This window comes from Boeremia exigua (assembly GCF_020726555.1).
Source record: "Boeremia exigua strain MPI-SDFR-AT-0100 chromosome Unknown C7974scaffold_13, whole genome shotgun sequence".
Classification (NCBI taxonomy): domain Eukaryota; kingdom Fungi; phylum Ascomycota; class Dothideomycetes; order Pleosporales; family Didymellaceae; genus Boeremia; species Boeremia exigua.
Window position 1 is genome coordinate 1,089,135 of NW_025763530.1, and position 24,772 is coordinate 1,113,906.

The 24,772-nt window shown below is 52.5% G+C and overlaps 11 protein-coding genes across 11 annotated transcripts; 4 read left to right on the plus strand and 7 right to left on the minus strand.

The window, feature by feature from the left end:
• Window positions 1-705: 705 nt before the first annotated feature.
• Window positions 706-1,320, minus strand: C7974DRAFT_73012 (uncharacterized protein). Its single transcript, XM_046147164.1, has one exon. It carries the CDS (start codon window positions 1,198-1,200, stop codon window positions 856-858), a length of 345 nt encoding a protein of 114 aa, XP_045992303.1. The 5' UTR covers window positions 1,201-1,320; the 3' UTR covers window positions 706-855.
• Window positions 1,257-2,771, minus strand: C7974DRAFT_73021 (PI31 proteasome regulator N-terminal-domain-containing protein). The gene is made up of 2 exons (XM_046147165.1): window positions 2,466-2,771; window positions 1,257-2,379 (listed from the first exon to the last, which is right to left on the minus strand). The coding sequence occupies exons 1-2, from the start codon at window positions 2,653-2,655 to the stop codon at window positions 1,442-1,444; spliced, it is 1,128 nt and encodes a 375-aa protein (XP_045992304.1). The 5' UTR covers window positions 2,656-2,771; the 3' UTR covers window positions 1,257-1,441.
• A 231-nt stretch (window positions 2,772-3,002) lies between these two features.
• Window positions 3,003-5,110, minus strand: C7974DRAFT_345290 (WD40-repeat-containing domain protein). The gene is made up of 5 exons (XM_046139349.1): window positions 4,720-5,110; window positions 4,516-4,670; window positions 4,306-4,465; window positions 3,385-4,258; window positions 3,003-3,336 (listed from the first exon to the last, which is right to left on the minus strand). The coding sequence occupies exons 1-5, from the start codon at window positions 4,772-4,774 to the stop codon at window positions 3,282-3,284; spliced, it is 1,299 nt and encodes a 432-aa protein (XP_045992305.1). The 5' UTR covers window positions 4,775-5,110; the 3' UTR covers window positions 3,003-3,281.
• On the plus strand, window positions 4,830-8,520 carry C7974DRAFT_73126 (uncharacterized protein). The gene is made up of 4 exons (XM_046147166.1): window positions 4,830-5,209; window positions 5,276-5,496; window positions 5,552-5,916; window positions 5,965-8,520. The coding sequence occupies exons 1-4, from the start codon at window positions 4,985-4,987 to the stop codon at window positions 8,460-8,462; spliced, it is 3,309 nt and encodes a 1,102-aa protein (XP_045992306.1). The 5' UTR covers window positions 4,830-4,984; the 3' UTR covers window positions 8,463-8,520.
• A 120-nt stretch (window positions 8,521-8,640) lies between these two features.
• C7974DRAFT_320916 (uncharacterized protein) lies at window positions 8,641-10,754 on the minus strand (the record flags this gene model as incomplete). Its single annotated transcript, XM_046138777.1, has 3 exons — window positions 8,641-10,084; window positions 10,131-10,263; window positions 10,313-10,754. 3 exons carry the CDS (start codon window positions 10,752-10,754, stop codon window positions 8,641-8,643), a joined length of 2,019 nt encoding a protein of 672 aa, XP_045992307.1.
• Window positions 10,755-11,458: 704 nt separating this feature from the next.
• Window positions 11,459-12,556, plus strand: C7974DRAFT_321178 (uncharacterized protein; the record flags this gene model as incomplete). Its single annotated transcript, XM_046138792.1, has 2 exons — window positions 11,459-11,965; window positions 12,020-12,556. 2 exons carry the CDS (start codon window positions 11,459-11,461, stop codon window positions 12,554-12,556), a joined length of 1,044 nt encoding a protein of 347 aa, XP_045992308.1.
• Window positions 12,557-12,728: 172 nt separating this feature from the next.
• On the minus strand, window positions 12,729-14,230 carry C7974DRAFT_404735 (60S ribosomal protein L6-B). Its single transcript, XM_046142977.1, has 3 exons — window positions 13,710-14,230; window positions 13,214-13,549; window positions 12,729-13,162 (listed from the first exon to the last, which is right to left on the minus strand). The coding sequence occupies exons 1-3, from the start codon at window positions 13,824-13,826 to the stop codon at window positions 13,010-13,012; spliced, it is 606 nt and encodes a 201-aa protein (XP_045992309.1). The 5' UTR covers window positions 13,827-14,230; the 3' UTR covers window positions 12,729-13,009.
• Window positions 14,231-14,354: 124 nt separating this feature from the next.
• On the plus strand, window positions 14,355-16,462 carry C7974DRAFT_404738 (proteasome complex subunit Rpn13 ubiquitin receptor-domain-containing protein). The gene is made up of 5 exons (XM_046142978.1): window positions 14,355-14,442; window positions 14,491-14,566; window positions 14,614-15,118; window positions 15,424-16,134; window positions 16,211-16,462. Exons 1-4 carry the CDS (start codon window positions 14,392-14,394, stop codon window positions 15,986-15,988), a joined length of 1,197 nt encoding a protein of 398 aa, XP_045992310.1. The 5' UTR covers window positions 14,355-14,391; the 3' UTR covers window positions 15,989-16,134; window positions 16,211-16,462.
• Window positions 16,463-17,001: 539 nt separating this feature from the next.
• Window positions 17,002-18,112, minus strand: C7974DRAFT_404743 (uncharacterized protein). Its single transcript, XM_046142979.1, has one exon. It carries the CDS (start codon window positions 17,969-17,971, stop codon window positions 17,333-17,335), a length of 639 nt encoding a protein of 212 aa, XP_045992311.1. The 5' UTR covers window positions 17,972-18,112; the 3' UTR covers window positions 17,002-17,332.
• C7974DRAFT_345307 (uncharacterized protein) lies at window positions 18,113-19,527 on the minus strand. Its single transcript, XM_046139350.1, has 3 exons — window positions 19,046-19,527; window positions 18,567-18,984; window positions 18,113-18,519 (listed from the first exon to the last, which is right to left on the minus strand). The coding sequence occupies exons 1-3, from the start codon at window positions 19,240-19,242 to the stop codon at window positions 18,298-18,300; spliced, it is 837 nt and encodes a 278-aa protein (XP_045992312.1). The 5' UTR covers window positions 19,243-19,527; the 3' UTR covers window positions 18,113-18,297.
• A 233-nt stretch (window positions 19,528-19,760) lies between these two features.
• C7974DRAFT_73237 (uncharacterized protein) lies at window positions 19,761-24,721 on the plus strand. Its single transcript, XM_046147167.1, has 3 exons — window positions 19,761-19,893; window positions 19,997-20,136; window positions 20,184-24,721. Exons 1-3 carry the CDS (start codon window positions 19,863-19,865, stop codon window positions 24,606-24,608), a joined length of 4,596 nt encoding a protein of 1,531 aa, XP_045992313.1. The 5' UTR covers window positions 19,761-19,862; the 3' UTR covers window positions 24,609-24,721.
• Window positions 24,722-24,772: the final 51 nt, after the last annotated feature.

Here is a 24,772-nt window from a genome sequence, read left to right on the forward strand (position 1 = left end):
GACGAAAACAACGTTGACGCTGCAGCGAAGGAGTACATGCTAATATCGCTTCGCCAAACCACCACCCAAAGCAGCACCCAGCAGGACCAAACGACCATACGAGCAAGCCCCTCTTTTGCCAAGCAGCAGTTCCGATCAACTGTTCATGATAACAAACTACCAAGATAGGGTCAAAGTGGGACTTCCAAATCCTTATGCAAGCATGCAGAAGCTTCTCGCACACCCAGGTCGACTGCGACGTGCATGGTAGTGATGTGAGGGCCCAGAGTATCAGGGTGGCGATGCGGTCTCCACACCGGTGTGCTCAAGGAAGCGTGCGTTGCTTCTGCTTGCTCGACAATGCTTGATAGGACTGAACTCGTTTCGGTGATTGCTGCAATGGACGCTGGTGATGTGTTGGGCGTGTGACTAGACTGCTTCTTCTTGCAATGCACCGCATACACACCGCGTGCTGATGCTCCATTGGCCGTCTGTCCACCGTATCTTTCACATGCTCTCTCTCTCTCTCTTGTTGAGCTGATGTCTGCAGTGATCCTCCGCAAAAACTCACTTTGGACTGTGGGGATGCAGCAGCATAGCCAGACGTCCCTCTGCTCTCGGGCCATCCATCCGGGTCAGAAGCCGTCTACTAGTTAAGCACCTTCCTTCTACATGCCAGTCAAATCCCCCTCTCTCTCACCACTGACAACGATCATCCTTTCCACTTCTTACCAACCATCACATCACAAGGGATTGTATCAGCATCTATGGAGCGCCATATCCCTACCTGCCGCAAGCAAATGTTACCCGAACACAGTGACACGAAAATGAGCAGATGGCTCGGACGTTGTCCACAGATGGATCCAGGCTCCATGGTCATCGTTCCGAGATCTCCCTCCCGAGCCATGACCGGATTTGCGACACGTGGTCTGCAACTCGATTGATGTCTAAAAGATATTTAGACATCATTATCGAGTGCATTATATCACGACAGAACAACAAGATTCGATACACCGCTAACCTTGGGTTTTGTTTGCTCGTAAATCTATCTATCCATGTCAATACAAGGTATCCGATTTGCCATGCGAGGTAATTGACATAATCAACCGATTGCTGCAGTGTAAACGGGGAAAAGAGTTGTAAGAAGACAGTTCCCACGAAGGTGCCTGCAAGCTTAGCACAAAACAGTGCCAGTATCCAATATACTTCTTGGAGAGACATACTACAATTTTGTTCTTCGGTCTCCCACAGGCCATGTCCGTCCGATCCTAAGTTGTAAAGTCATGTCTATCGTTCGGGCCAGGTCGTTCATGAAGTACACAGTTTGGTTCAGACCAGACTGCTGAGTCTGTATCAACCCATTCGTGGGGGTCTGAGGAGTCCTATGCACCGATCGGGCCTGTCTCGTCCTGCGATTCGCCGTCCTGCAAGTCCAACAATGTCGCGGCTTCATATAAAATCGTTACCCCCCAAATCCTCCGAAAGGATTGGGCGGTCCACCAAAGCCTCCTCCACCAGGGAATCGAGGACCTCCGCCTCGGTTGTCTCGCGGCGCACCACCTGGTCCAATCGGGTCATATCGCGCACCTGGCGGTGCCATTGGGTCATACCCTCCTTGTCCCCCCTGGCCCCGGAACAAAGGGTCATCAAATGTGGGGTGCATGCCACCACCAAAGCCACCACCAGGTCGAGGCAATCCGCCCCCGAGGTGTGGGCGCAGAGGATCATTCGGACCTAAGCCTTGAGGATACAGGTCGTCATGGCCTATGCCAACGGGATACCTGTCATCTCGGAGTCCGCCTCGTGGTGGTCGGTTGACTTCGTATTCGTCTTCAAAGCCTGGCATGGGTTCTGGCATCGGTCTACCTGGCTGTCGCGGTGCCGCTAGGGGATCATTGAACGGGTAAGGGCGAGCAGGTTCTGGATCTTGCGGCTGTCGCGGATTTGGCGGGTTGTTCGGACGTGGCGTGGAGTTGTCGTCTCTCGTTGGTCCATTGCGTGCGCCTGTTCCATTGCTCTGCTCCTCGTAACCGACCTTTTGTAGGCTTGGGGCTAACTTCTGGATTACGCTGATTTTGAGCAATGAGCCAAGATCATTCAGACGCCCTGAGGAGATGAACAGATCCATAAGCTTCTTGGCCGCGTCTTCTGTCGAGGCATCTTCCGGAATACTCAAAGGCAGCATCGACTCGGACAAGTAATCCTTGGTTGTAATGTCGAAATTCTTTGATCTGTCGTCGCCGATAGCTATCGCTGAGACAGCTGTTTTGCCGCCTAGTTTATGGACATTGATGTGGTAGTCCATCGCGGACTGGGCGTGTTTGTAACGGAATGTGTACAGGGAGGAGGTGTTCCAAGTTGTAGGTAGTGGATTGGGATTTTCGGCGTCTGCGTATGATTCTATGAGTGTCTGAGCATGAAGATCGGCGATGTGGTAGGTAGCCGTGCAGGAGATTCAAGATAGGCCGCATGTTCTGTTCACTTACCTATCCTTTCGTCCTCCCCAAGCCCGACTAGTCTGAAGCCTACTGCAATCATACCAGCATGCACTGCGAGCGCTATAGCTTCGGTCCCATTTTTCAGCTTTGCGCTCTCACCACGGGGCAGCGCTGTCGCCATAAACAGCGACAGAGAACCAGCGCTGAGCGGATTACCGGTCGTTGTGTCTGAAACCATTGTGGTGTGTGTATTGTCGGATCAGTCGCTCGGAGTGGTTCCAATGAACGTGGTTGTGCAAGAAGAGTCGGTGCGATAGAACATCTAGATTTATGTATCTCGAGGAAGGCAGCAGCAGCAGCTCCGCACGCACACTACGGTAGCTGCGAACGTCTGCCAATGAGGTCAGACGCGGAGGTTGCGGGGCACTGGGCACCCCTGCTACGGCGGCCCCTTCCGAATGCACACACAACATGCAGCTTGACAGGCAACGGCGAACGATCTGTCCCAGCAGCCAGAAGTGTTGTGTAATATCGAGTCACACGTTGGCAAGGTTCACAGCATATCGCAACAGTCACAACATGCGCCCGTGTCGCGTTTGGCATTGCAACGCATCCATAATGAGTGCACTGCAGGATCATGACATCATCGTTTAGAATGGTTCACCCATGGAGAGGCAGAGCGCTTCGTCAGCTTAGGTCGTGAAACGTCGCACAGAGATGCAATTAGAGAAGTATAGTAGGCGAACTGTGCTCAAGCCCAGGGGAATAATGTGGTTTGGTCAAGCCAACGCCGTTTGCCATGCAAAAACGAAGTAAAACAAACACATGCTCTTATCAGAGGTAACTGGTCGGACGTCGCGACACCTAGTCAGCATAGTCCTGCATGCTGCCTGATGCAAGTTCGTTCGGTTCGAGGAGTCTGCAGAAAGTCAGCAACTTGCAGTGCTCGGAGTTAGGGTCCACTTACGAGTATTGCTTGTACAGCGTTCCTTCGCCTCCTTTCTCCAAATCAATGTTGAAAACGTAGTAGTTGCCTTCACTGGTGATCACCATAATCTGTGGTGCATTGTTGCTAAGTGCGACCACAGTCCTGATGGGTCCGGTAGAAGCACTATTTAGTGATTTGGGTACCTTGACCCATGCAAAGTCGCGTGATGGTTCCCAAATCTCAGCCACTGCGCTTGGCAAGTACCCACCAACAGTTGCAGCGAATGATTTACCAACTGTTTGCGATGTTCGCCGTATCAGACTGCCGAAGGTTGGGTTCAGCGGCTTGCGCTCTGGAGCAGCGATGTCTCCAATACTGTCCCCAAACTCGTCTGGCGCCTCTTCACTCGCACGACTACCGCTGCGGCCTCGGGGACCTGACATTGGTCTATTTGGCCCAGAAGACACGCTGTTGCTGCGACTTGTGTTCGGAGTGCCGAGGCGGAAGATGTGGACTGTCTCTGTCGCCGATGACACACTGAGCAGTGTGGAGGTTGAGTTGAACGACATGCTGTATATTCTGGCCGGAATAGAACCTCTCCTGAATTGATAGAGCTTCTGTGCGTCTGGGATAGAGAAAACACGGATAATGGTGCCCTTTTCGGAAGCAGTCGCCAAGAGTGTTCCATCATTATTGAGCGCAATACATGACAGCGGAGAGTTGTGCGCCTCTATTACGTTGACTGCTTCCATCTTTGTAGCGTCATATATAAGGACCTCGCCGCTGGTGGGCGCAACGTGATCGGACTTGGGAGGTGCATGCGAGGGTGGCTGGAAGGTGTTCGGCGCGGCTTTCGTGGGAAGAGGATATACAAGGTAGTTGTTTTCAGACGACGCGGACAGAGCACATATTGCTGCCAAAGTTAGTGAAATTAATCCCGATCTCGAGTGTGTAACATACCGTTGGGGTTTGGTGATGTCTTCTCAGTCTTCAGCATCTGCATGTTGCTTATATCGTAGATGTAGAGCTCTGACTCCAACACCACAACTAGTCGTTTCCGATTCAGTCGCATGGCAAGAATGGCAGTACGGAAGGTCATCTCGCAGATGGTCGAGTGTCTCTGCGCAACGTCAGTGCTATGCACATCCAGAGAGTTCTGCCGGTATTGACCTTGGTATTTTGTATGCGCAAGACTCGTGGAGACAGTGTGAGCGCAACCAAAGAGGTCGAGAACAGCATTTCAAGGCTGGAGACATCGCCTTCACGGGATTCAGACTGCTTGTTGAATGGATCGGTGGTGTAGACGCGGTAACCGTTCGTGGTACCTAAGCATGATGTCAGAAGCGCATATTGAGGTTCCCTAGTGTCGCATACCGACGCCAAGATGGCTGTGGTCCTGGTTGAACGTCACGAAGTTCATGGATCCCATGGTGATCTTTTGTCGTGTATGTACTTGGGGCTGCTCGAGATATCGTCGTTAGCTGCGGAGCTTTGACCCCGCTGAAAGTCGATTTCGTGCGCTATGGGCGGCGGTAGGTAGGAGCAACGGCAAACGTAAAGAAAGGAGGTAGCGAGAGCGACATGTGTACGTTTTCACAGTCACCGGCAGCCTTGAAGGCAGGCGTCCGTCGAGTGATGCATGATCAGCGGCGCATCGCGTGCAGTGCCGGGAGGGACCCCGCCATCACACTTTGGGAAAGTGTGGCTGAGGCAATATCGACCAACCAAAATTTCAGCTGCAGTGAACTTCACGCTCATTCCAACGATGGCCGCAAAATTGAAGGCGAAGTCTGTAGACGGCACAGCAAAACGTAGAGGGCACCTGAGGTCCAAGGTGGAGAAGCGTGATGACGACATCATCCATGTGAGAAACCATGCCAGGATCCCACAGATACGATGTTTCAAGAGGCGTCTGACGCAGGCTCATTAGACGAACGACAGCAGTATTGTGTCGAAGCGCTGTGTATCGAAACTATATCTCAGCAACGAGCCAGACTTTTACGAACCGTTTGCACCAAAGTATGTCCGCCGCAACCCACTCATCAACCGTGGCTATTGGCTACGAATGCATGCTATTGAGCAAGTCGTCAAGCGCTTCCTCGAAGAGGACGACGGCAAGAAGAAAGTTGTAGTGAACCTGGGATGCGGATAGTACGTAAAGTGTCTGCTAACACAACAGCATGGCAAAGCACTGACCACTCCAAAGCGATCCATTACCCTTTCAGTTTTGGCATCGATATCCATCACTTACTGATAAAGCTACATTCGTAGATGTGGATTACCCTCAGCTGATCGAAAAGAAGAGCGATGTGGTGTTCACCAAAAGCTTGCTCCGAGATGCATTGCTCAAGACAGGACTGCGCTCAGTAGTGGCTCCAGTCCGAGTCCGAAGTGACCAGTACATGGCTATTGGTTGCGATCTAAGAGATCTATCGCTTCTTGAGCATACTCTACGATGCGAACTGGATATAGCCAATTCATCCATTCTGTTTATGGCTGAAGTGAGTGTTACATACATGCCACTTGTAGATGCCAACAAGCTCATTAAATGGGCAAATACGTTCGAATCCTGCAAGTCAATTCCTCCGTTCTAACATTGAGTTGACTAACGTCGAGTAGCTCGCTTCTGTGTATTAGAGCAGTACCTACCTCAAGGACCAAACCATCCCTTTGCGCATACTATGTTGACACACTTTGATAAGCTGCACGCCTCTATTAACTCCGTCAAGCAATATCAAACACTGGCCCAACAGTCTTCAAGGTTTCTTGATGCAGGTTGGCCATCACTAGAGCTGGTTGATAATCTGTGGGCTTTGTGGTCTGACGACTCCTTCACCCCTCCATCGCTTCGCAGAAAGGTGGATGCAATTGAACCCTTCGACGAATGGGAAGAATTCGCCTTATTTGGCGCTCATTACTTCCTTCTGGTCGCATCAAATGCACAGGCAGATGCTGCTACTCTACCAGATGTCAGCAGACATTACACGGACGCACACGTCGACTCAAGCTCCGGTCCAACGTCAATCTCGCTACGCTCCGTAGAGCTACCGAAAGATTCCACATGGACGCCACGACGTTTCAATGCAGCCTTCACCCTCGGTGAGGACACCATCGCTGTTCACGGCGGACAGGGACCGCAAAACCGCTTGTCCAGCATTAGCGCACTTGCACGCGGCAATGCGGAATTCCAGATCCAGGCTAAATCTACGCTGCAGCCTTCGGCGCGTATGTGCCACACCATAACAAACATCAGCGAGGCTAGTGTACTCCTGGTCGGTGGCCGGGCGTCTCCTGCCCAGGCACTGGCTGATTGCTGGCTGATGAGCCAGGGTGAGTGGTCTGCAGTAGACGACATACCTTCACCGCGCTACAGGCATTCTGCCGTCTCTGTGAATTTGTCACACGGCCTGTCTCAGAGTGCGGGGATTCTAGTGTTTGGGGGTAAGTCCAGCGATGGCGCAGTGCTAGATGACTGGCTCCTGTGGACGCCCAACAGCGGCTGGCACAGTATTCTCATTGACGGTCCGCGTCCACCGGCACGATTTGGTGCCGCAATATCTGTGTTGGCTGCGGCACAGTCTGCACAGACTCTTGGGTTGCTCGTCGGGGGTATTGGTGCGTGCGGCACAGTGTTAGACGACGTATGGGAGTGGTCGCTTTCGGGCACAGCACCACCACGATTGAGTTTCCGAGACATGACCAACAAAGTCCGCAGCGGCTTAACAAACTCTACTCACGCGCGGGTCGGCGCCACTTTGTTGCCCTGGGGAGACGCGTTGCTCCTCATTGGAGGTGTTCCAAAGCTTGGGATTGTCAGTCTAGCAGAAGAATTTATGCTACTAACGCACAGTAAGACAGGGATAGATATTCAGCACCCCAAGATCCACTTGCCTGCTTACTGGCCGTTGCTTGTTGGATCAGGTATACGCGCGATGTCTCGAGACGAGATTGTAGTGGCGGGCGGTGGCGCTGTCTGCTTCTCTATGGGCTCTTTCTGGAATGAGCAATACCTCACCCTCACACCGTGTGAGACAGAAACTAACTTACGGGCGCCATTGTTTCCACAAAAGAGCAATACATCACTGGTAGCTGAGACTACCATGCGTGATGAGCGCAAAGTGCTGCCTAGGAAAAACAAGAAGGCCGCAAAAGGTCCGAAGTCCGTGGCCATCGCTCGCGTACAGCTACATACTCCACAGGACTTTGCTGCCTTAGTGAAAACATCGAAGCCTGCTATCATTGCAGGCCTAGAGATTGGTCCCTGCACTGAGCTTTGGACGACGGAGTACCTTGAATCCAAACTTGGCTCCGACCGCGAGCTCATAGTCCACGAATGCAGTTCTTCAGCCATGACCTTTGGCACCAAGAACTTCACCTACGAAAAACGCAGCGTGTCGTCCTTCTTCTCCAGCATCAGAAACGGCGCACCGTCCTATCTGCGTGCCATCTCCAGCACCCAGCCTAACAAGCTACCCACACGCTTGGAAGACGACTTCCCTAGTATCGCACCAGACTTCCAGATCCCGTCGCTCTGCCGCTCTGTCATCAACGATACGACATACCATAGCAGTCCACTACGCATCAGTGGCCCAGTGAGCTTGTGGCTGCACTACGACGTGCACCCAAACATTCTCTCGCAAATTTCAGGCACCAAAGTACTGACCCTCTACCCGCCATCCGACGTCTCGCACCTTGCATATCCTCCCGGTGCATCCTCATCTTCTCTTCCTCTGTCAGCGCTAGATCACAACCCCAAAATCCACCCACACACTGCAGCCTTGGCACCGGGCGACGTGCTCTTCATACCGCCAATGTGGAGCCACACTGCGACGCCAAATGAGGGCGTGAGTGTAGCGGTAAATGTGTTTTGGAAGGGCTTGGGCGAGACGGAGTATGCGGCGGGCAGGGATGTGTACGGTAATCGAGATCTGAAGGGGTACGAAAATGGGAGGAGAGATGTAGAGAAGATTGTAAGGGCTTTCAAGGGCCTGCCGGCGGATGTGAGTGACTTCTATTTGAAGAGGCTGGCGAGCGAGATTTTGGAGAGGGGAAAGAGGCAATCGGAGAAGGCAGTTAGAGAGAAGGATGGTGGGGAGGAGAACGCTCGAGAGAGCTGAGGAAGATCTCGTGTCGTCAAGATTAGGGATGGAGAAAGTCGTTAACATATGAGATGTCTACGTTGTTTGTTCCGTCTGGCTGCGCATGCGCTCTACAAGTATGATGTCGGGAGTAAAGGTCTCCGCCAGAGCTTTGCATGACTGAGTTGCTTTCGAGAGAAAGACGCGGCCGTGACCCCTATCCACGTGCCACAAGTTTCAGCGTCCCCTTTCCACCTTCGACACTGACACTCGTAGACTTCGCCATATCAATCATCGCTTCCTTACATATAGTCCTGGTCTCATCCATGCGAGCATGCTCGACCTCACAGAACAACGTTGCAAGGACCGAGCTCTTCCACAGCCTGTCGCTCGCTACATCGCGATTCTCCCAGACCATGAACACAAGGAAAACCCCAGTGAGCACGATGGTGACAATCGGGAAGGTTAACCACGGCCATTTGATGTCCACGCATGTTGTGGTAGAGAACATGGTTCCATCTAAAGCCCAGATGGAACCCTCCGAGCCCTCGGTGCGTACCACAGCTGTCATCGCCGTTGCAATGTCTTTCATGACTTTCTCGGCCCTTGACAACGACATTGTCTGATTTTGCCACAGTTGACGTAGGTGAATTGACCGATACTTGCTTTCTTTAAGATCCGTCAACGTCAGCGTCTGATTGTCGAAGATGCTGTTGAAATAACGTTGGATACCGGTCGCAGCGGCTTCCCCGAAGCCCCACACACAGTCCCTCGGGTAATAAAGAGCCGAAGAGTTGTAAATCACTGTTCCATTATCTAGTATGTCTGACTTGTGATATTCGGAGTCGAAATATAAGCGGTCGTAGGCTGCAGATCCTACGCATGGTTCTTGGGCTCCATCGCGCAAAGTGTGCGTCGATGCCGTGAGGAAGGAATAGCTCATGCCCTGCGAATTTTTTGTTTGATAAGGCTCTAGTGGTTTGCTCTCGATAAGGGTCTCATTTATTAGAGACCGAGTAATTGAGACCCCATATGTGTTGAGGGAAGGAAAGAGAGAACATTTGAGTATCTCGACATCAGACGAGCTTGGACGTAGATATGAAGATTTCGAGGAGATTGGATCTAGTGACCTGTTGATTATGTATACCGTAGTCAGCGAGGACAAAGACTCTCGTTTTCTTGGATTTGTTCGTGCGGTAACGATAGTATCGCTGTCTAAGTCGAGCTCGATTAGAGCACCGGCATCATCTGTCAGAGATGCTATGCCTCTTCGAGACAAAGACGGCGTCGAAATGGAGACTTTTGATGTGAGGTCTTCGCACAGGTGACTTATAGCCACAGTGGTGAAGGATGTTCCGTTGTTCATCGGGAAAGTGCAAAACCCACTTGTGCATCTTTGTGAAAGCACATTCGTATAATCTTCGGGAGCCTGGAAGAATGCGACGTTAATCGCAGCTACCATACCCATGAAAGGCTCGTTTTCTGTAGTCAAGTTGAATGCAGCTAGTGCTCCTGCTCTGGAATAGGAGTTGGTTTTCGATACTCTGGGAACCATGGTGTTGTTCGGCTGGAGACAATCATCGAATTGGACCAGTTGCTGCAAGAAAAACCCGGTCAAAGATACCATAACCATGGCAAGGGCGCCAACAATGGCGACGTAGCTTTTGCAGGTCAGTGAAATTATTCAACGGTGATCTGAATACCCACAAGATGCCTTGCCGCGCGAAAAAATACAGTAAACGTGAAGAGCCCAAAGCGCTACGACTGGCAAGGTCAAATCGTTCCATGTCATGCAGGGCTCGTGGAATGGCAAACCAGTGCCATTTTGATTGACTGATGCCTATCCACTGTTAGCAAATAATCTGCAGTCCTTGTGACTGGAAGTGGACAACCTTCGGCGAGTACCACGCCTACCCCGATCCTCATACAAAGCGCAAACAAAGATACGACCGAGTTGATGGTAATGAGGTGCGGCCACTCAGGTATAGGCTGTCCGTGATGGATCGAGAGGAAAAGAACAAGGCCAACAAGGGAAGCTATTGCGAACAGGAAGCTGCATATCTCGGCAGTCCAACTCTTCCTCCATAGCCATGCTGAGACACGCACACACTCTTTCCACCCCAAGATAATGCAGAATTTTACATAGGCTGCAAAGCTAAGGGAAGACTCGCGGCGATGATCCCAGATGTCTACAGCAGTGATGTCGTATTCCGGATCAGAATCGAACGCGTTCAGCAACGTTAGTTGGCTCACCGCATCTGTGTCGACATGGATGTCTGCTTTACTACCGGTATCGTCGTTGCTTGAATCAATTGGAGCATAGCTCGACATGATACCGTATCTTGAAGACAGCGATGAATATGAAAAGAGACAGGATCCCAAAGTACGCAGGAAGTCGAGGGATATGAAGATGATGGGGACAGCTGGGTAAAAGGTCAACAAGGCTGAGCCACCTGATTTTGTACTCCGATAATCACGTCGTTCCTTCGCTCAAGCCGCCCTATCACAAGTCAGACGTATCTGCAGTCCCTTGTAGCCACAGGGTGCTGTGGTGGGGGCCAAGAGGACTGTTCGTTGAAATTTACAGTTCTTTGGCTATAATTAGAGGTGGAATCTCCGTGGTTCACTCAGTTAGAGAGTCGCACTTGAATTCAGGCCGTGTGTAGTTCACTAGTAATGTAATACATTGGGGTAATAGGTATGATGTGCGAGGTCAAAGTAGCACCAGAGTTGGAACACATTAGTACACTGAGCATAACAGCATAACCCACAGACATCGTTACCTATGAAACGGGCGCGGGGTAGGGTGTTGAAGGATACGCTCTCGCAGCAGCAAGGCTGAGAATTGGAGAGGCCGCAAGCGTCAGACGCGGCAGGAGGAGAAGCGCTGGTGGCGCAAGTCCGCAGCTACGTCATCGCGACACCACCAAAACAGGCATCACAAACACATGAACCGCGCAAAAGGAGTATGCGACAAACGCCAATCCACTTTCTACACCCTTGACGGCCTTGACACAACATCTTCATTCTCCAAAATGTCTTTCTCTTCCCTTCTTAACCTAATCCCCCTCCCTATCGCCTCCCTTCTCGCGATCCCCATGCTATCCTCTTGGTCCACATCGCTCAATCTCATCTTCCTCTCTCTGGCCTGGACCACCCTCGCAGCTACCTACTCACCCCTCCAACTTGAGTTTTTTGGTCCATTCGCGTTGCGCCTCGCGCTCTATATCCTGCCCTCTCTTATTTTCTTGATCTTCGATATTGGCGTGCCAAGTTTGGCAGTCGAGTTCAAAGCGCAAGGAAAATGGGGTATAGCCACACACCAGCGCGGTGGGAAAGCAAAAGTAAGGAGGGTGATGGCGTGGAGTTGCGCAAATGTGGTGTTGTGCGTGGTGCTGCAGGCTGCAATTGAATTTCTTGTAACAGATGTGCTGAGGTTAAAGAGCTTGCTGTTGATCAAGGGGAGTCGGTGGGGATTGAATCACTTGCCGAGTCCGTGGATGATGGTCAAGCATGCGCTGGTTGGGGTTCTGTCGCGAAATGTAAGGGAGGAGCAAGTTTGTGAAGCGAAGTTGCCAGATACTGACATGACGCAGGTACTTCAATATTACATTCACACTCACCTGCTACACTCGCCTAGTGGCGGCAGGCTGTCAGACTGGCATACAAGCTGGCATCATAGTATCCAGGTGCCTTACTCATTTGTCGCCAACTACGACCACCCGGTCTGTCACATGATGCACCGGTGGCTACCACTGTATCTGCCTGCAGTTGCGCTGCGGATGCACATCCTGACCTATCTTCTCCTAATCGCCTTCTTCAGCCTTGAGGAGACGTTTGTGTATTCAGGTTACAATGTGCTTCCTTCAACGATTATGCTACGAGGCATGGCGCGGCGAACTGACGCACACATGCTTAGCGAAGGAGACGGTAACTACGGCTCTGTTGGTGTATTGGATTGGTGTCACGGAACGACCATTGGAAAGGATGTCACGGAAGACCTGAAAGCAGAAATGCAGAAGCATGATGTGGAGGGGAAGACAGGCAGAGCAATCGATGGGGCGGGAGACGCGGCCAGTGGTTTGTCAGAAAAGATCAAGTCGAGGGTTAGAAGGGGTAGGGGCAGGAAATGAAGTAGCCGATCCATGGTTGTCTTCGGGTCGACATGTGGGGAAGTGGGCCTCGAACTTGACTTGTTATGTTAGTGCTCCATGATACCCTTTTAGTTCAGTCGTGTTCGTTTTCGGTGTCGGGAGGATATTGTGGCGCAAATGAGTACAACGGTTGAGCGCAATCGTACAGTGTAATGTGAGATTCTATTTCGCCATCAGTATCGAGTATCCACCCATTGCTTGCTCCATGTAACGCCGGAGAGATGACATCACGGTTGCCAAAGCCATCTGATCACTTTCGCATCGTCTGGTATTCGTCGCTTGTATCAAGGCTTATAGGAATTGCAAACGCTGCCTTCATGAAAAGTTGGTCGCCAGACCGCCGCTGGATTAATTCCTGCTGTCACGGCTGCAGCGCCCGAGGTCATCTTTCATCCCATGCACTGAACGCCAAATCCCGTCTTGACCCAACACTTAGAACTGCATCTGGTGTGGCCTGTCCGAGGTGCGAAGGCTGAAGCTCGAGGCGAGGTAGTCAACGAGGTGAGCCTCCTTCTTAAAGTTGGCCAGGAGGGCCTTGTCGACGGCCTTCTGGTCCTCAACACGGTCCTTGGAGGTCTCCTTCTTCTGTTGCGGTTGTTAGTGATGATCGCATGTGACACCATAGATGCTGCGTACCTCGGGCTTCTCGCCCTGCTTGAAGAAAGCATCCTCGCCAGGCTTGTGCGCGGCCTTGTCCTTGGTGAAGTAACCCTCCTCAGAGGCCTTGTTCAGGACAGCCTCATCGATACCCTTGACATCGACGGTGGTGGAGGTAGCGATGACATAGCGGGCGTTTACTCGTCGCAGAGGAACGCCGTTAACCTTGAAGGGACCGGTGACGAGGAGGACACCCTGGGGGAGGTGCTTGAGAAGAACGACACGCTTGCCACGGAAGCGACCAGCGAGGAGGATGACGACGGTACCGGGCTGGAGGGAGGCACGGGGCTTCGCGGGGCGAGCAGTCTTGCGGGCCTTGATGTAATGTTAGCGAAAGTCCATAGCATGCAACTCGCAGCATGTAGATGGTCCGCTCTCGCCGCACACAGCCGCAAATTTACTGCGCTGCAATGCGTCCACATCCTCCTCCTCTTCTTCGTCCTGGTCTTCCATGATATCGCATCTGCGAACGTACCTTCTTGGCGACGGCGACGTCCACAGCAGGGTAGTACTTGCTGGCCTTCTGCGAGTGGTGCGGTATCGACCTCTCGCCCTTGGAGAACTTCTGGGTCGTGGGTTTGGTGTCCGCCATTTCGAATTGCTGGTGTCGTTAGTGAGCCCTGGGGAGTTACTCGGGACAGGATTGAAAATGAGTTGTGCGCGACCGGCTAGACTCTTGGCGGGTCGCAGCTTCCCAAGCCGGCGGAACAGTTATTCCGCGCCGAGATGGAATCAACGAATTCGAAGTTGACGGGTACCAACAAAGCCTAGGAGAACATCGGTGCACATAAACTGTGTTTGTAGCAATCTGCTGAAGTTTCAAATCGTCTAGCATGTTTGTCTGCGCGAAAGTGATAGAGCAACATGCGGTCGCACCGCTTCCAGAACGTCTTGATAGGATTCTTTCATGACCAGTGTTCTGCGCTATATCCATAGTCAGTATTCAATACATTTGCAATCACTGTAATGGTGCTTAAGCAGTAGTTAATATGCCTGGTGTTTGAGTTATCTATGTATGCCTCGGAGTGAATCATGTCTTTGCAGCGAACTTGCTCCACGCTAGCGCGCCCGACCTCCGCGCTCCGTGACGCCGCCTCGCAGGCAGCTCCAAGCCATCCACCCCAGCTTCTTTTACCTCCTCACACATATACACCACCATGTCAGTCCAACCGCTGATCACCTTCAAAGCCGGCAAGTGCGAGATCACTGTACGTATTGCATGCAACAATAGTTGTACCTGCAGCTGACATAAACAGGCTAGGGATGGCAACAAGCAGTCGGTCAGGCCCGTTCGCGAACCAGGCTACGTGTACCTATATCAGGGCGAAGATGGTTTGTATAGCCATGTTGTAGCTATGGGCTTCACTAATATAGCTTAGAGTTCGTGCACTTCTGCTGGCGACCCCGCAACAAGCCCCTCGACGAATCGGACCTCGATCTCATTATGATCCCCGGCGACGGCTCGTTCTCCCCATACACAGGCAAGGATACCGCCGAAGACTCCGAATCAGTCAAGTCGCCCACCGACGGTCGTGTCTTCGTCCTTAAGTTCAACTCGAGCTCACAACGCTACCTCTTCTGGTTACAGTCGAAGTCACAGCATCCACGCGGTGACGCAAGTTGGTTTAGCGAGCGCGACCTCAAGATCGGTCAGATCGTTGATCTATTACTAAACGGCGAGGAGATCGATGTCCAAGCCGAGCTTGCAAACATCCCGAACCCAGCCGACGGCGGCGACGATGATGAGACAATGGACGACGTGGAGGAAGAGTCGAGCCGAAACCGTCACGGCAGCACAGGAGGCGCTGGATCTGGGGCCACAGGAGGTGATATCCGAGATGAAGGCGAAGAATCTCGTGAAGGTGGAGCTGACGGCGGCCGAGCGTAGGTCCCTTCAAGCTTTCATTGTGGTTTTGTCGCAATCGGCGTCGTGGCGCAGTCGATCTCACCAGCAGGATACGAATGACTGTGGAAGACATTGGCAAGGAAAACACTAGAACTTCAGAGGGCTGAATATCCCGATGAGGCGTTTGAGAGCATAACATGCCTACGCAGCATGACAGCACTGGATGCTCATATGTAACACTAAACAGAAAATGCTTTCCGTACCACGTCTTCCTCCCGCCACGACGATCGATTGCTTCTCTCGTGCGGCTTTGTCCCTGTCGATTACGCTAACAACTGAGCAGCGCAGGATTAGGCGACGTCTCCTCCGTTGTCAAGAACTTCGTGGACTCACTCAAGGGCGGAAACCTTGGCGGCGGTAGCAGTTCACAACAGTCTGGAGGCGAGTCTTTCACAACTTTGCTCGATCTCCTGTCGCCGAAGACTACCGGACCTGTCATTGAGAAAGCCTCGGACGAGCTTATTGACGCCCTCTGCGCACAGCTACCCACCACGCCCTTTTTGCTTGAAGCAGAAGTCGAGGACATCGACCAAATTGATCCCAACGGCGACACTGCGCAGATGGTTGTTCAGACATTGGACCAGGACTCGAAGAGAGAAGTGCTGAAGAACATAATACGCGCACCCCAGCTTCGTGCTGCACTGGGCAGCCTGACGGAAGCACTTCGAGAAGGTGCACTCCCGACCGTGTCCCAGGCCCTCAATATCGACGTTGAGCATGGCGGCTACATGAGGGGCGGTGCCATGCCGCTCGGTGGCGGAGATGCTCTGAAGGCGTTCCTGGAAGGCGTCAAGAGGACGGTGGAAAAGGAGAAGAAGGGCGACGCCGACCGGATGGACGAGTCATGAGTGCGAAATTTGCTCTGCGCACGAAGAGAAGGGTATCATTCGTATGATCAGATGACTGCATACTATAGGGCATGTACATATTGACGTGACCCACGAGTCTACGGTAGAGATGAAATACATTCAGCGACCCGGGAGGTCATCACAATCCTCTGACAAGTCAGTCTGGCTCGAGACGCGTTTTTGTTAAACAACATATGATGTTCACCGATTTAGCATCGCGTACCTCATCTTTATTCTCATGGATTCCCTCAACAGCTTACAACACTTACAAGCCTCTGTGCACTTCCAGAACCTTCAGCTTCACCTCGAGCATGACTTGGATCGTGTGGAAAAAGGGAGCTGAGGTTCTCGTCGACTTGCATACGCCAGCGATGGCGTGCGGATGCCCCAAAACTTGGGCGACCAACATCACAGCTGTCATGTAAAAGACCGAAACGTAGTGATGACTGCATGCCGAGATGCCGATGCTTATAGTGTAATGGGTTTGCAAGAAGCGGGACTGCCAGAAAGAGCAGCAGGTTGCGACTCTTCGGCATCACCGGCATCGTCGGCATCAGATGACTTTGGTGCTCACACCATGATTTGGCACCGTCACCACAGACGAAATCATGTTACATAGTCAGATAAGAACAATTAGCTCATTGTCATCCTTGGAACGTGGCCAACACACAAAGTAGGTCCGTTCTCAGGTCAGGGACAAGTCTGGACTGGTGTCACGGCATCATTGCACGAGACTATGTGTGGCGAGCTGTCATTGAGGTACATCTGTGAGACGCATAATACTATGATGTTGAGATGTCAAGTTGGGTTGGAAGAGTTACACTTGAGTGTAATGATTTTAAAAATAATTTTGGTTAACCTGGATTGTTTCGAAACGAAACATGACAACTGTAAGTTCAATGGACTCACCTTGAATTGTCAGTGCAAAGAGTAGCGCAGCATAGTCGGGGAGCGCAAATCAACGTTACGGGTAGCCGGCAACAGACAATGATAATAGTATATTCGACAAGCCGTGTGAGTCCTCTCATGAACATCACGTTCGCCATGCCTAGTCCTTCTTGGAGGGTTTCTGAATCTTAATAGCTCTGCCAGCTTGTAGCGAGCATAACATCTTGAAGAGTCTATGATATAGTGTTAACTCAATAGAGGTGAGTGTACATTAGACACTGATATCCCGGTCGACCCTCTCGCGCGCCTGCCAGATGCTCCATATTACATTACAGTCACAACAAACCGCTTTGACACGCTGATGTCTCTGCTTCATCAAGCCCAGAGAACAGTCAGGCTGATCTCATGCCAGTCAAGCGCCTCTCAATCAACTTCTTGACACTCGGATCATGTTTTTCAACCGCCGTCACTCCTCTCCAAGAAGCCAGGATCCCTCTCAATCTTCCCTTCAAACTTCGTCCACCAAGCCTGGAAAGCCTTCAGGGGGACCGTATCCCCACTGCCCCAGCTCGTCAAGAAATCGTAGCAATTCTTGATAATGCGCTGCGCAAGCACCTTCTGATCGACCGTGTTCTGGCCCCTCACAACAAGCGAGCTCCCAGCTGCTCCATCGGAGTTCAAAGCAGCAGCCTCCTGCGCTTTCTTCTGCTCCAGCGCCGCAGCAACTTGCGCCGCAGGTTCAACGCTTATGCCCAGTGCCAGCGGGGCCGCGGCACCGTTCGCCATCCCTTCGTCGACCATGGCGTCTTCATCGCCCAGACCGCCGCCTGCTGCGCTTCCGTTTCTCACTTTGAAGATCGCGCTAGGCTTCTCGTTTGCGATTGCGCCGAGCAGCTTGAAGTCGGGGGTGCCGGGAAGTTGCGCGTAGACGGCGGCTGCAGTGCCATCGGGCAGCGTTGTACCCGGGAGCAGGAAGACCACGATGTGCGAGAATGAGGGTTGCGACGGGATTTGGTATGCGACCTGCGTGGGCGATATGATTTGCGCGTCTGTGAGGACTGGGCGGCCCGAAATGACAACGCCGAAGCTTGACATGGTGGGTGAACGGTCCTTGTTTGCAGGCTATGTCTCTTATCGGACTGGCTGGTATGTGTGTTATAGCTGAGGCGAAAAAATAGCAGCTACAGGCAGCCGTAGGCAGCCGTGAGGTTTAAGGCATTGGCATTGTGTGAAGCGTGATGCTTGAAGCTTCGAGAGTTTTCCGAGGTCGGCCACGCGGCAGCCCAAGCTCCTCACCCCACCTTCGAGGTGCAACTTCAGACTCAGAACTTGAAACCACGCATACGATTTCGAGTAACATCGTGTAGAGCCAGTGGAATGCAATGCGATTGGTGATTGTGAAGCTCTAAAGTTCAAATATGCTATCTATCCCTCCCTAGTCTTTCCTCGTAATCATCAACGAGTTCGTATGCCGGTCTAAACTTGGGTTTTGTTGTGCCATTTGGCTGGCTTGTCTGTGGCACTTGATTTGTCGAAGATTGCCGCGCGAGTTTTGGGTTTGGGTGAGTATCCGTAGTTCCGCCCAAGGAGGTATATCCGCAATCGTACAGTGAACAGTATGGAATGTTCAGGTATCGTATGAACTGCTTCAGTCAGAAGGATAAAGTATGGAGGCGCCGGAGACACTTACTGTCCAGATGTCTACATAATGCCAGTCTATTACCGGATGTACGCGCACAAATGTTGGCCATGAATTGTCTGTGGGATCGAAATGCTTCAGATGCTCTCCATGAGGGTCTGTTCGTCGCGTTCCCACTAATATGGCCTTGACTGATGGTGTGTCTCGAAGGTAGTCTGTGAACGCCTCCTTCATAGGTTTTGCGTACTCGAGAAGGGACAGCGAGTATGTCTTGATACTTGTTGCAACAAACTCCTCCACCTCTTTGAACGGGTGCTTATCTTGTATGTAGACACATTGTACAGCGGTTTCGATGTTCGACGAGGGCGTGGAGGATGTAACGCCGCGTTTATGTAGAGCACATAGGTACAATATCAACAGTACAAGGCAGTCTTTGCCGCCATTATATGCAAGAGACAGCTCAGGCAGCCTGATGTGGTTGTCAGTACCTTATGACTGTACCGGAACCCATGCCGAAGAGCACGACCTACTTGTACTGGTCCAATGCCTTCTCTATCACATCCAAGGCGATGCGCGTCTGCTCCTGCACATTCCTTACTCGCTCTGGCACATCCTTTGCACCCAAGAACGCGTCGATGCGTTCATGTATCCGCGCGCATTGCTCCGGAAACGGCCGCGGGGTATCCGTAACGAGGGGCTCTTCAAATCCAGAGGCTGTGTGGTTCATTGCAATAGCTGCGCCAGACTCGACATGAGCTGCGAGATCTTTGATTACGAAAGGCAAGGCGGCTTCGGTGCGAACACGGTTCAAGACTTGACATTGATGCAGGTGTTCGCGCTGACACGAGGCCCGGAGTGGAGGTGCATGTCTAATCGATAGTCGGCTGTCGGTACATCTATAAGCGGGAAAGCGCGGCTGAGATCACGGTGGCCAATCAGACTCGGGCGCGCGGGAATTGCTGCTGTTCGCAGCCTGAGTTTCCCTTGAAGGCAAAGTGTTCCAAAGTCTTCGGCACGTCAGCATGTCTTGGAACAGAGTCGTCTCGTCACGAGTGAGGCGGCGACGACGTGATCCAGCCGTAGTGACGACCGAGACCATTGGTCAATGACCAAAAGACGAAGTCCTACTGGTTGAGGAGACATTGTGGAGGTACTCGAGACCCTGGAGAGATGCACTAAGGATGGCGTGCTCAATCATCGGCATCTTTTCGAAAATTATGCCCCATGAGTTGCCGCTGCAGTCAGTGAGGACCGTCGGCGACGACCCGATTTAACTATCTACTTGATCTCCTCTTCCCCATAGACAATCCCTTCACTGCTCTCAGACACCGTGTTGTTGCAGTCACAATGGGTTCCATCTCGACTGCTGGCGAGGCTGGTATGTCGCCCCGCCACCCCACCACTCTGTTGCACCCCTGCGATATCGGCTGCAATTGAAGTCGGGGCAACATTACGAATGAATCAACGCTGACTCGCTCCAGTCGCCCGCATCGCACATTTGGCCTCCGACGTGATTGTGTCGGTTGTGCCCTCATTGAAGGAGGATTCAGAGTTCTCTGAAGTACTGCGCTCGTTGCAGCAGAGCAATGCGCCTTCTGTTGTTGCTAAGCAGCAGCCAGAGGTATGTCGCCATTGGGAAGCAAAAGTCACGATTCTAACAGTATCCAGATCATCTCTGTCCGCCAGAATGCCGACCCTCTCCTTTCGGTTTTCCAGCCCATTCGTGCTGGCAAGCTCACCAGCGTCACCACCGCCTCCTCGATCCTGGTGAAGTCGATACCACACCTCTACAAGCTCGCACAATACCCCGTCGTTCTCCACGTTTCCGTGCAGCCGACTGGCTTCCCAGACTTCTCCGATATCACATCCATCAGGCAGTCTGGCTTCACATTCTTGCAGTCTGAGACACTACAGGAAGCACAAGATATTGCCTTGACTGCACATGCTTTGGCTATCAAGTCGGGCAAGGGTGTCATCCACTTCTTCGATTCAGGCGCGTCTGCTTTCAAGAAGTCGATTGTACAGGAAGATGCTCAGCTGCTCGGCCGTGTCATTGACCTTGACGCTGCGGCCGCCTTCCAGCACACCAGCTCAGCGGAGACTTCTCTGTACGCTGACGATGGGAGGAATGCGACCCTCTCCTTCGCCCGTAGCCAGACCTCGGACGCCAACAACACAGAATCTACACCCTTGAGCTCTTCGGAACTGCGGTCTGTCCCAGCATCAGAGAGGAATAGCCAGCGTGCCGATTCATCTTCTGGCTCATCTCAGCGTGACACCAGCCAGAGTGGCGCTTCAGTGTCTTCCGCGACCACTGTTGAGTCTTTGATCTCAAAGCCTGTTTCGTCTGAAGACATCTATCGATTCGCCTCGCAAATCTGGGAGACGATCAAGGAGTCCACCGGACGTGCATATGACGCGTTCTCCTACACTGGCGCTGGCAACGAAGAGGCCGCCATCTTTCTGTTTGGCGCCGATACCGGTGTTTTTGCCACCGAGCTCGACTCTGCGGAGGACTCTGAGCCATACGCCAACGCTGGTTTGATCACAGCTAGGATGTACCGTCCCTGGTTGGGTGCGTCCCTCGCCCCACTCCTCCCTAAGTCGATCAAAAAGATCGCTGTTCTGGAGCAGGTCCGTCGCAAGACCACTAAGTGGGGTCCTGCTCTTCTGGACCTGTTGATGTCTCTGAAATCGACTGGTGGCGCATCACCTTCCGTTGTTGGCTTCCAGTTGGGTTATATCGACGAGAAGACCGTGGCACAGGCTCTTCGTGGTGTATGGCAGAACCTCACTAGCGAGTCGCCCATTCAGAACCTCCAGATCGGAAACATGGATGGCCCAAAAGCTGAGTCGCCGAAGCTCGAGAAGCCCGCCCTCGAGAACGCCTATGTGAAGATCTTGGACCAAGTCTTCGGCGACAAGCTCCATGTGGCCAACCAGCTCGGCGCACAGAATGCTGGTATCTCCAACGAAATTTCTGCTAGCCCTGAGTATGGTTTTGGATCTCTCATTGCCCGTAAAGAGCACAGGAAGCGATTTGTTGATGAGGCTGCGTCTGCTTCCAAGAGCAACGACTTCATCACAAATGCACCAAAGGAGTGGCTGTCTAAGTGGGCACTTAGCGCTAACCACGCTGACGAAGCTAACGATCTTGCTCCTGAGGTCATTGCACGTCTGAGCACTGACGGCTCCGCTACCGCCAACAAGTTCCTCGAATCCAAGAAGTTGTTCTATCAAGAGTCGTCCTGGTTGGTCGGTTCTGATGCTTGGGCATACGATCTTGGCAACTCCGGTGTTCACCATGTCCTCGAGGCTGGTGAGAATGTCAACATGCTGATCATTGATTCTACACCTTACTCTGAGCGCGCCGCTGCCGACTCTGTACGCAGGAAGAAGGACATCGGCCTGTACGCAATGAACTTTGGCAACGCCTATGTTGCCTCTGTTGCTGTGTACAGCTCATACACTCAGGTCTTGGAAGCCATGATCGAGGCTGACAAGTTTGATGGTCCCTCAGTCGTCCTTGCTTACTTGCCATACGAGAAGGAGACTGACTCACCTTTGACAGTCTTGCAAGAGACCAAGAAGGCCGTCGACCTGGGGTACTGGCCACTGTATCGTTGGGATCCCAAGGGCGAGGAGAAGGGCGAGCCCAACTTCCAGCTTGACTCTGAGAGGATCAAGAAGGAGCTCGAGGAGTTCCTTGCTCGTGACAATTACCTGTCTCAGGTCATGAAGAGACATCCGGAATTCGCGTCTAACGTTTCCGGAAACTTTGGCACGGAGGTCAGGCAGTTACAGAAGCGCAAGGCCAAGGATGCTTACAGCCAGCTCCTTGACGGCCTCGCCGGTGACCCATTGACCATCCTCTTCGCCTCCGACAACGGCAACGCTGAGAAGGTATCGAAGCGTCTCGGTAACCGTGGTAAAGCGCGAGGACTTAAGACGATGGTTATGGCAATGGACGACTACCCTCTTGAGGACCTTGCCAATGAGCAAAACGTTGTCTTCATTACCAGTGTCGCTGGTCAGGGTGAATTTCCCCAGAACGGACGCACAACCTGGGAGACTATCAAGGACTCTACTGACCTCGATCTCGCCACTGTCAACTTCTCCACATTCGGTCTCGGTGACAGCCACTACTGGCCTCGCAAGGAGGACAAGATCTACTACAACAAGCCTGTCAAGGACCTACATGCACGCCTGCTCACACTAGGTGCCAAGGAGCTCGCACCTGTCGGTCTTGGAGATGACCAGGACCCCGACACATACGAGACCGCCTACCAGGAGTGGGAGCCGAAGATCTGGCAATCGCTCGGTGTCGCCAACGTCGAAGGCCTGCCCGAGGAGCCTCCGCCAATTACCAACGAGGACATGAAGGCTGCTTCGAACTTCCTCCGTGGCACCATTGAGGAGGGACTGGCGGACACATCTACCGGCGCAATTTCTGCAAGTGATCAACAGCTCACCAAGTTCCACGGTACCTACATGCAGGATGATCGCGATCTGCGCGACGAGCGCAAGGCACAAGGTCTCGAGCCAGCCTACTCGTTCATGATCCGATGCCGTCTTGCTAGTGGTGTTGCTACCCCTAAGCAGTGGCTCCAGATGGACGAGATCAGCAGTACGCTCGGTAACGAGACCATGAAGCTGACCACCCGTCAAACATTCCAGTTCCACGGCATTGTCAAGGGAAAGCTTAAGCCAGCCATGCAGGCCATCAACAAGTCCTTGATGACCACTATCGCCGCATGCGGTGACGTGAACCGTAACGTCATGTGCAGTTCCCTCCCTACCCAATCAAAGTACCACGGACAGGTCCACGCCATCTCCCAGAAGATCAGCGACCACCTTCTCCCCAACACGTCTGCTTACCACGAGATCTGGCTTGAGGATGACGAGACTAAGCAGAAGCGCAAGATCGCAGGCGAGGCTATTCAGGACCACGAACCCCTTTACGGTCCGTTGTACCTCCCCAGGAAGTTCAAGATCACCATTGCTATTCCGCCCCACAACGACACCGACGTCTACGCTCACGATATCGGTCTGATCGCCATCAAGGGTGCTGATGGGAACCTCGTTGGCTTCAACCTTCTCGCCGGTGGTGGTATGGGTGTCACACACAACAACAAGAAGACCTACCCCCGAACTGGAAGCATGTTCGGTTACGTTGCCGCTGATCAGGCCCATATTGCCTGCGAGAAAATCATGCTGGTGCAGCGTGACCACGGCGATCGCAAGAACAGGAAGCACGCTCGCCTAAAGTACACCATCGACGACATGGGTGTCGATGTCTTCCGAGGCAAGGTTGAGGAGCTGTGGGGCCAAAAGTTTGCTGACCCTAAGCCTTTCAAGTTCGACAGCAACGTCGACACCTTCGGATGGCAGAAGGATGAGACTGGTCTCAACCACTTCACTCTCTTCATTGAGAACGGTCGTATTGAGGACACAGCTGAGTTCCCGATGAAGACTGGTCTCATTGAAGTCGCCAAAGCTCACAAGGGAGAGTTCAGGTTGACTGGTAACCAGCACTTGATCTTGTCCAATGTCCACGATGATGACCTCCCGGCAATGAAGGAGCTGCTCAAGAAGTGGAAGCTTGACAACATCCAGTTCTCTGCTATGCGACTGTCAAGTTCCGCTTGCGTTGCCTTCCCTACTTGCGGTCTTGCCATGGCTGAGTCTGAACGTTACCTTCCTGTCCTGATTTCCAAGGTCGAGGAGACCCTTGAGGAGGCAGGCCTGCGTCAAGACAGCATTGTCATGCGTATGACCGGTTGCCCTAACGGTTGTGCACGTCCTTGGCTTGCTGAGATCGCCTTTGTCGGCAAAGCTTACGGTGCATACAACATGTACCTTGGTGGCGGTTACCACGGCCAACGTCTGAACAAGTTGTACAGGAGCTCTATCAAGGAGGATGAGATCCTGGAGATCCTGCGGCCGATGATCAAGCGCTACGCTACGGAGAGGAACGAGGGCGAGCGCTTCGGTGACTTCGTCATCAGGGCGGGTATTATCAACGAGACTACGCACGGAACCAACTTCCACGACAACGTAAGTCATTACGCAAATGCCGACACGCAAGCATGAGCTAACTATATTCCAGGTTGCAGAAGAGGAGTCCGATGCCGAGTAGACACTTTCGGCTGTCTATGGTCATGATTGATGGTTTCATATAGTTGCATATGGCTGCTTTGGGTAGGACCAGGTCATCCATTGGCGTTGTGCAAGCGTTTATAGTTCATACCAAGATC